General features: G+C 42.6%; 1 protein-coding gene and 1 long non-coding RNA gene across 3 annotated transcripts; one reads left to right on the top strand and one right to left on the bottom strand.

Moving 5' to 3' along the window:
- The first annotated feature begins 6 nt into the window (after positions 1-6).
- Positions 7-4,796, top strand: LOC123068460 (uncharacterized). Of its 2 annotated transcripts, none has more exons than XR_006431765.1 (4): positions 7-1,014; positions 1,599-1,786; positions 2,244-2,289; positions 4,401-4,796. It is a non-coding gene; the product is annotated as an uncharacterized lncRNA (long non-coding RNA). The 2 variants fall into 2 exon arrangements; XR_006431766.1 differs by having other exon boundaries at positions 7-1,096.
- Positions 4,797-5,731: 935 nt separating this feature from the next.
- On the bottom strand, positions 5,732-6,466 carry LOC123067246 (uncharacterized). Its single transcript, XM_044490133.1, has 4 exons — positions 6,313-6,466; positions 6,151-6,237; positions 5,952-6,080; positions 5,732-5,865 (listed from the first exon to the last, which is right to left on the bottom strand). The coding sequence occupies exons 1-4, from the start codon at positions 6,404-6,406 to the stop codon at positions 5,732-5,734; spliced, it is 444 nt and encodes a 147-aa protein (XP_044346068.1). The 5' UTR covers positions 6,407-6,466.
- Between the last annotated feature and the right edge of the window lie 3,440 nt (positions 6,467-9,906).

The raw sequence follows: 9,906 nt of genomic DNA, 5'->3' as shown, positions 1-9,906 counted from the left end.
CCTCCTCTCCCCACCGCGCCGCCCACCACGTGCGTCTCCCAACTACGCCGCTGCCGCCGCTGCCGCCACCACCGCTGCCGCCGCCCTCCTGCGCTGTTGCGAAGGAGGCACCCACCGCCGCCCACCTGCGCAGCTCAACAACCGCCGACCCACCTCGCCCACCGCGGCCCACAGCTGGACCACCTCCTCCCCGAGGAGACCAGGAACTCCGCCTCGCCGAGAGCTACGCCATCCTCGAGCCGCGCTTGCTGGGGAGCCGTGGATCGACGGAATCGCTCCCATCTCCTCCCACTCGCGCCTCCCCTATCTTCCCCGATCCGTTCAAAAGAATCAGGGTGCCCCGCCGGTGTAGTGGTCCGCCGCTCGCCACCTCCCCCCCTCTCGATTGCTTGCTATGCAGCCTGGGCGTCGTGGTCCACCGCTCGCCGCCGCTGGACGGCTGGAGGTCGTCGGCACCCAAGTACCGCCCATGCTCTGGCGCTTGCACGCCGCCGGCCCTGCCCCATCCCACCCTCCGCCACCACCTCCCCCACCCCGAGCCTTCCAGTTTGAGCTCCGCCTCGACCTCATCCCTGCTGACGTCATCTTCCCTGAACCAAGGAAGCCCTCATCTGATACGCTCTCGTCCGCGACGTGCTTCTCCAACCATTGGTACGCGACGGTGGTTCGGTCCGGGAGGTGGCTCTTGCAATCCTGGCGTCGCCGTAGCGGTGGTTCCATTCCGGCGGCATCAGGGGAGCACACAACGTCCATGAGCAGCAAGCAGAGCCGGCCAATGATGCAGCAGCGCTGGCCATGAGGAGACGCCTGCCGTGGCGGACGCGGAGACAACAACCATGGGCGTGGAAGACGGTTTTGGATCCTGTGAGCCACCGCCGCTGCCTCGTCGTCAAGCAACGTGGGCCTTCTGCTGCTCCATGTCCAACAAGTCACCCACGCGTCAGTGTGGCATTGCTAGATCCAGCTTCCCCCTGCAATCGTCTCTGCCTCTAGCACTTGCACGCAATCGTGCTGGTGAGGCTCTTCATGTTTACTTTGTTCTGCTTGTAACATGGCCTATACGCACAAATATTTTGCATCATCTGAACAAATGATGGTAAGTTGATTCATATGTAATGTGACATCCTGATTACAAGTTCTGTTAGATTAGTTTTTCTGTTGGAATAATTGTTCTATTGGAATAATTGTTCTGTTGGAGCAGAGCAATGCCATCCCTGTGATTCAGTTTTTAGGGGAGGGACAGAATGGGAGTATAAAACATTTGACTACTGTATTTTTTAATACTTATAAACAGGGAGTATATATCATCGAGGTAGTACAGGGATATCCAACATAATCAGAGACCTTATGGTCGGATCGATCTTCATATATAGTAGAATGTTTTATTTGTTTGCGAGTTAGGTAATTGTTTTTTTTTGAGCCGTGGTGTTTTCCATAGTACTAAATTAGTATTAGTTATTCCTACAAGTGTTAGTTGTTCATAAGCATATAATATAATCTGCTACTGTCAATATTTACCTCTGAAACTATGGTATTCTACTCCTTTATTTTCTTGATACCTTGTCAGTCAGTATGTACTGAGTATATCCACACTACAGGTTTCTGTAGTTCAAGATCAAAGGCAAGAACAGCCAAATATGATGACGAGAACAAGGCTAATGATGGAGAACCTTCATCTATCGAAGCTGAGCAGTCTATTGGGATACTAAGTTTCAATGCGCATCCTAAGTTTCAGTTACCTGAAATCAAGGCCAGTTTCAGTCAATGCCGAAGTAAACTACCACATGTAAGTTTAGGGACACACATTAGTTTCCGGCTAGGGATTTAATGGTTGCCGAACTTTATGCACATATGGCGTAGTAGAGATGCATGCTTCGTTATCCTGCAGTTATCTGAATTTTTTATGACCTGCACTCTTCTTGCCTTTAGTTCTGTTCTTAACAGAATTATTACTTACTGACAGACGAATACTTGTTTTCCTTCATCATCTGCATTTCAAATGACTCATTATGCATCAGGCTAGCTAAGGGCAATATGAAATTTTACTTCTTGGCTATAGTCACCGAGCACTGCAATTTGAAATTACAGCCACGAATTTTGGATTAGTCAAAAGGGCATTCTTAATCTGATACAGTCAACCGAGCACTGCAATTTTCAAAACAAGAAGCGGCTGCTACCATATTATTTATGTTTACAATTAACAAACTACATCCTGACATTCCTTCTTATTTTTGTTTGGACAGGAGTTTTCTGCCACGTAATCGATGATGCACTTCACATGACAGAATTGTAAGATCAGTACTTCTATCCATAGTTGCCATGTTTCCGGTACGGTGGGAACGAGGAACGGGAACGAGGGACGAGAGTCGGTGGCTGAAAAAAATAGGGTACAACGAGGGTATACATCTCTCGAACGAATTTTTTATAGCGGGGACGCGATCCAATCCATTTGGGTACGATGAACCCGGTACGGTACCATGGGTCGAGGAACATAGTTCCTGAAGAACGACGACTCCCTGACGGTTAGCATTCCTTGCTGTTAATGGATCCCTTGCAATTACTGGACTTGAGGAAGAACGAGGAGTCCTTGAGAAAAGAAACGACGGCGTGAGTAAATTATGCCTCGCATTTTGGCTGTTGGATTCTGGAACCTGGATCGAGGAGCAGGCTGCGGGGACGCTGAATCTTCATCGAATCGTACCGAATCCGACCTCGTTCCCGAATCCGATTCCGGGTCGATGAATCGGGATCGAGGGACGGCCTACCGTTCCCCGTTTCCGGCTACTATGCTTCTATCTATTCTATTCATCACATCTACACTTCTGTTTATTCATTCTATGAGCTCTCTATTTAAGAGAAACAACAGAGACTACTATTTAAGAATAGTAGCCTTTTCAATTAAATGCTGAAGTATGTGTTTTCTGCATGCACCCACAAGTTATTCAAGAAAAACTAATTAATGCCTTAAAGTTAAAAAGTATCTCGTGGCCAAAACAAACAGTTCACTCAAAATTAAAACAGGAACTACTTTTACTGGTAAGTGGTAACTGTGCATCTCCATATTGTGCTGCAAACAAAAGCATAACAGGGTTTAGGAACCACAGTTTTAATTTTGAAAACCTTTACGAGTTTAGCAACAAACCGGCATGGTAGCATAGTTTTCAGAAATACAGGGTAATAAAAAATGTAGTACTTCAATGTGTGGGCAAGCAATAGTACGTTTTTTTATAACAACTATTAGGATGTGATTCGAGTCTGACACGACATTTTCAATGGTAGTCACATTAGTAACGGCTGAAATGTATGCAACTTCTATATGGTGTCGTAGTGTCATTTGAAGAGAGAAGTACTGCTGCTTAAGATAAACAAATATTGACTGAAAAAATGTACCATGTCAAAACTGCCCAACTGTACAACATTATCGAATTTGGTATAAATAACCGATGAATGATTACAAAATGGAAGATGATCGTTGATGGGATAACTACCATCGGTTTCAGTGCTGCGAATGTATGTGGGGGCCGACTTGATAGTTGTATCACGATCTATCTGTTCATTGCCGGATTGTTACGTGATGGTTGGAAGTGTGAGAGTCGGACAATTGACATGAGTGTTGGAAGAGGGAGAGTTGGACAATGCGCTAGTTAGATCTGGACGTGGCATTGCAATCGATTCAGCACACGGGGTGTTTTTCCTTCTAGCATAGTCTGCCTTTCTCTTCGCACTTGACTCCCCCTGCTCATCAGGGGTCCTGCTGTTTCGTTGTTCCTTTCGTCGCTCACGCTGCACTTGATTATTGTTTTGGAGGTTGATCGTACCCACTTCCTTTTTCTTTCAATAAGATGCCCGTCTCTGTGCGTTTCTCCGATCCCTTCGTTCGTCTGCCATATTACTACTGCAGTCTCTTGCATGTTGCCTCCTAGCCAACTCTTTTTCATGATTGAATTCAGCAATGGCTGATGCGGACCCATCTTTTGGAGCATCATCATGTGACAAGGATGTATAGTTCAAGCTCGATGGGTATAATAAATGAATCTATATTATCATTGTTATGTTAAAACTTTAAACACCTGTACCTGGCATCGAACTGGAAGGCTGATCAATATTAGTGATATCACCAAGAGGGGGTCGGGATGTATAGTTCCAGTTTGATGGGTTGGCTGGTTCAACAATAAAGTTAAAACATAATCATCTCATCAATGCTCAATAATCATGAAGATCCCGAACCAAGCCAACACGTCTATTGTTTTCTTCAGCCATTTTTTGTTCCATGTATTTCGTTTGTAAATGCCCTAATATTTCTTCTCTAGCCAGCATGTATTTCATACTACAGTGAGTTGATGCGAAATCCTGCGGTATTTTGTAATGATCATCTAATTTTGAGTGGCATTTACTTGCAGGTTTGTTAAAGGAACTTTTGGCAAGAAATACACAATCGTGTCATTCAGTGCTGGACCTCTGTTATTGGCAAGAAATACACTAATGTGTAGCTCACTGCTGAGGGAACATCAAATTCGTCTAATACTTGTTCTCGCATGTAGAAGTAAAATGCTCTTTCAGAATTCAGTTATCACTGATCAATATATTCTTCAGTTTAGCAAACTATGATTAATTGCTCTTTATGCTAATATGAAGAAGTTTAGAACCATATGTATTCTGAACATTGGCAAGTCCGCTTACATAAATCCTTCTATTTTGCCATTGCAACGAGAGAGAAAAATATATACATGCAGTGCCAATGGAGAACTTGGCCCAATTGATAATATACCCATTTTGGGCACTATACATCTATTTCATATCAACGTTTGCTACTGACGTTGTGATAGTTAATGTTTCATACTCCACATTTGTTTCTTTTTGAGACAAATCGAGAACCATCTATCATATTATTCACCTTCTAGCAAATTTCTGTTATTTTTTTTAGAAACGCTACTTTCTGTCTTTGAGTGCCGGTAAATCTAATTTAATTTTTTAAATCCATTTACGTCTTTCTAACACCGCAATTTTTTTAAGCGTTCTGATATATGACATTTCTTGTCCGTTCATATATCAAACTCCAGTTTTTAACTTCATATTGAATCAATTATTGTAAGTCAAAGCTAAAAGTGCGTATTCTAATATTTGATTCCCAAATTTGGTTTGTCACCGCCGTAAGCTCATAACTTTGAACACCCTTACTTGGCATTGAACCGGAAGGCTGATTAACATTAGTGATATCACCAAGAGGGGGTCGGGAAACAGTCTGCTTTTCATTTTGGAGCTTGACCTGATCATCCTTTTTCTTTCGATAAGTTGCTCGCCGTCGTGCGTTTCTCTGCTCCCTTTTGTCGTCTGTTATGCTATAACTCACTTGGTCATTCACAACAGCACGCGTTGTCTGGGAATGAGTTGGGTATACATCACATGTTGGGGTAGACGATGTCACAAGCTCTGAACCACCACAACCAAGGGCATTAAGACACACATCATTGTGGGCAGATTCTCTGGCTGCAGGAACAAAAGAAAATATGTCGGTTAGGCTGATACATGAACATGCATCCCTTTAAGCAAAAATCTGGCCATATGAAAGGCATATCGGTTCATACCTCTTGAGCCTTCTGTGTGACCTGTGGCATAAAGTGATGCAAGAGTACTCCTATCTGGGAACGAAGGCACATTATTGTCTGCATGATGTATAAGCAACAAATCTAGATGAGAATTAGTCAACATGTACATTCATAGAGACGTTTGATCACTGTCCATGATGCACGTGTCGGATCATACCAAATGAACTTCCTGCAAGGCCGCGGGCACAGATATCTGTGAGAGTACTTGGACCAGGGAACGAAGCAACATCATGGCTACAGAAGGAGATTGATGGGTTGTCTACATAACAAAACCAGTACAAAATGAGGCAGTTTCCTGCTAACCGAATAGGGTAGATAGTGTGTTTAAATATGGAACCCACGTACGTAAACTCGCATGCCCAGGCTGATCAACAATTGTTATCTCAGAAAGAGGGTGTTTGGTTAGGTTTGCAAGCTCGTCCTGCTCTAACCGTGTCATGCCAGTTCCATCTGTTTCCTTGTGTGCTTCCAAGTCTGTTAGGCACGATTGATCATGTTAAAACCATATGATACAACAGATAGGGGTATTTACACACTACAATACCTGGAGTCATTTGATAATTGTCAACATTGTCAGCTACGGGAATGATTGCTGGGTTGTATTCATCAACATTTCCGTCAACATTATGGCCTGGAACACATTAGCGAGATACAATGATTGTTGGGCACCCTTGACATCTGACTCATTTATGTTACTCTAACGTACCTTGGCTCCCTTGTGAATGTAGGTCAGCAAGAGGGGGTACAGGCACATCTGACACCTTTTTCTCTTCCGGTGCCTTGCTATTTGCATTTCCCATTCGTACCTATCATTTTTCAACAGCATTAGTATTGATGTGGTATGTATACTGAACAATTGGCTTGCCATGTATTTTTGGTGTTGCAACTTGAAACATGGGGAAGAAATGACTACATTGTTACATCTGATAAACATTTATTGTCTTGGGATGTATTTTTTGGTGTTCGAACTGGGAACATGAACATTTATTCGTATGGCTCCATCTGGTGGCTCCATCGTATATGGCTCTGTTGCATATGGCTCCATCTAGTGACAATTGTCTTCTGTACCGTCGCGTGATCTTTAAGAGAGCATGAGCATACATACCTTTAAGAAAGCAAGGTTTAAAACTGATCAGTGAAGACGCCCTGCACTGCTTGCCGCCGTAGGTGTCGTCGTCGGAGATTGGCGTGTGGCTGCCCGAGGCGGCGGCGGCGGTGTCTTGCTGATCCGCGATGAGATCGTGGTGTGTGGGTACCCGAGTTGGCAGCGGCGGCGGTGTCTTGCTGACCCGCGACGGGATCGTGGTGTGTGGGTACCTGAGGCGCCGGCGGCGGGCTGCTGATCCGCGACGGTGTTGGTCGTGATCCGCCACGGGCGACGTATGTGAGGCGGCAGCCGCGGCGGCGTTCTCCTGATCCAGATCCAGGACGGACGGGGGAAACGAGGAGCGGATCGGGTCCTCGTTCCGTATAGGAGCGTCGATTTGGTTTTTTGTCGATACGTAGATGAAAACCAGTAGTATGGGGTGGTGGGAGGTGGGAGGAGATAAAACCGGACGAAAATAAAACCGGAGTACCAGGCTACCAACTGCTCCATTAGGAGTAGAGATAATACCAGCTGCACTTGCGTAAACAACAAACTCCACCATCTCATTTGTCATTACTATACTTCGTCAAGAGAACTCTTCATTTAAGTATATTTGTATAACAAATGTTGATTCCAGTCCACACAATCAAGGAGCGAATGACTACAAAACTAAAATTGTATATGTCGACAATTTGAAAGAACAGGAGACATGGAAAGTAACAGCCCCCAACTTAACTGACTAGGTCTGCATGATTCCGAGCGTCACGACAATCTGGTTTGCTGATCTTTCCCTCACCCAGAGGCATTGTTTGGACTGAATGCTATCGAGATGGCTATTCAATTGCCATGGTCCATTAGCACAGATATTTCGTATGTCGATAATTTGTTACTAACTTCAGTTTACACAGACCGCTTTTACCATGTTGGCTCCTATTTTGTGCTACGACCAACGCTAGAGATTTGAACTTACAATATCGTATGGAGCAAGAAGACTGTTACAATTTTTTATCGCAAGAAAACATATAATGTGTATGATCTGTCTAATGTGAAGATTACAACAATTCATGAAAGTGAAGTAGTTGCCGAGGACAGGGAGGGACTGTTAGATTAACATTATACGAATGATTTAGTAATCTGGGTACGGTTCATCCTATGTGTATATCCTCCGTCTGGATGCAAAGAATGAAAGATCAACAACAACAAAAATTCTTTGTAAGAGAAAAGTTGTACGATCCATTTAATCTGGACACACTTTCGAGTTTTCAAAACTTTTTGTATCAGTTCCGACAAAAAGTAATTATTCATCCATCTTATCATCCTTGTACAGTATCTAGACCAAGCAATCCGAACTCTTGAGGGGTGCTCATGCCCGTGCCAAGAAAGATCCAACTAGGGGGTGTTTGGTTTGTAGCTTAAGGTTGCAACACCTAACTTTAGTCATGCCACAATACGAGGTTCATTGTTTGATTGGAACTTTGCAAGGTTTTTGGAGGATTTCAATCGTAATGATTTATTTTTCACCAATGTTGTCTAGCTTCAGGATTTAAATCCTTTTACACCCTATGGATTTATTTGCACGCTATTTTGTACCAAAAAATCATTCACTCAAACCCCTTCCTACAGTCCCTATATTTATTTGTTCTTTGCGAACAATCTTTGATGTTACACCAATAGTTTTGTAATCATGTAGAATTAAAAAATGCATGATATTCAACAATGCCTTTTCCTATTTCCATTTCTTGGAAATCGAAGCAAAGAAATCCCTTAGGCATCTGTTTTGGTTCGTTTTTATACTTGTAATATTCAACACTTTTTTATCCATTTGGTTTTACATGTCATATACTCTGGGCATTGTTTGGTTAGCTTGGAAAATTAACAATGCTTCTTTCAACAAGTGTGGAAAGCTGCACCTTTGCGGTGAATAAATCAGTCAGCAGTGTTTGTGGCACCGTTTGGATAGAAAATGAGTCTATGACATTTGGGGTGAGAGATTAGCTATATTTTTTTCCTTGTCTTAACCATGTAACACATAGTCGCATTTCACCCAATGATCCTCCTGCAAGCAACCAACGTTTTCCAAGGCATTCAATGTGAACAATAAAAGTAGTGCACATGGATAGGAATGAATCAAACTTCTCCTTGTGGAATTTATTAAGGTGGAAACAACGATAATAAACTAAAATTTGCAAATGATAGGAGTAGAACCCTTGTCGTCGAGGAAACATCACAAAGTTCATAGCAACAAGCTACAATCCAATTCTCCAAAAGTAAAACATAGAAACTGTTACTTGTATGTATATAGTGCCTTCACCTCCTCCTATTTATCTCTTCACCTGAGGAAGCAAATAGAGTCCATCTAGTTTATCTATATTTTACACTTTGATAACACACTTTCTTTTGCATTTATGTATGCCAATGTAGATGGAAAATCTACATAAAAGTAGAGATAATGGCCAGAAAACAAGATAATATTTGCCTGCAATACGTAGAATAAGTAACTTGTGGAAAACCATTCACAAAATATTCAAAACTTTCTACCTCTGACACGAGTATCAGGATTATCTTGTTCGCTGTTTGTGTGATGCAACCATAGCTTGGACCCAACTACAAATAGTCTTGGCTAGCCTTGTCAAATAGTGTTGCCAAATGCTAAACTTAGCCTTGGCATGTTGGTGCAATAGTGTGAGGTCTACGCCCAAACCCAAACACTAGGAACTAGAGTAGCTACTTGCTTCAATGCCAAAATTTATTCAGTAATAAAACGCTATATGGGTCTCCCAATCCATTGTTTGTTATCTTACCGGTTGCATGCGTTGATTTTTTTATTGATCCACTTTAACCATATATGATCATACTATTTGGGTTTTATTCGTTCTACAACAACCGTGATGAACATATAAAATCTTATGCGGCAAAGAGAGGAATTTCTTTATGATTGTGTTCATTAGATGAAATTTTGTTATTTTTAGGAAAAATAGATTAAACTAATTGTGTGGACGGTTATATAATGTGAGTACCATCTTGGCAATTTGTAACATATGTAACCACTAAGAATGAGGGATAACAATTAAGCAAAACATGATGGTTAATTTACTAATGTTTGTGTTCTGTTTTATATGTATACCACCCCTATGAATAAAGATAACAAAAGATCAACAAGCCCTTACTTTGGCCTATCCGCTAACTGAGAGAGTGAACGATCATGCAATTTCA

This window comes from Triticum aestivum, chromosome 3B (assembly GCF_018294505.1).
Source record: "Triticum aestivum cultivar Chinese Spring chromosome 3B, IWGSC CS RefSeq v2.1, whole genome shotgun sequence".
NCBI lineage: Eukaryota > Viridiplantae > Streptophyta > Magnoliopsida > Poales > Poaceae > Triticum > Triticum aestivum.
This window is presented reverse-complemented; position numbering and strand designations above follow the sequence as displayed.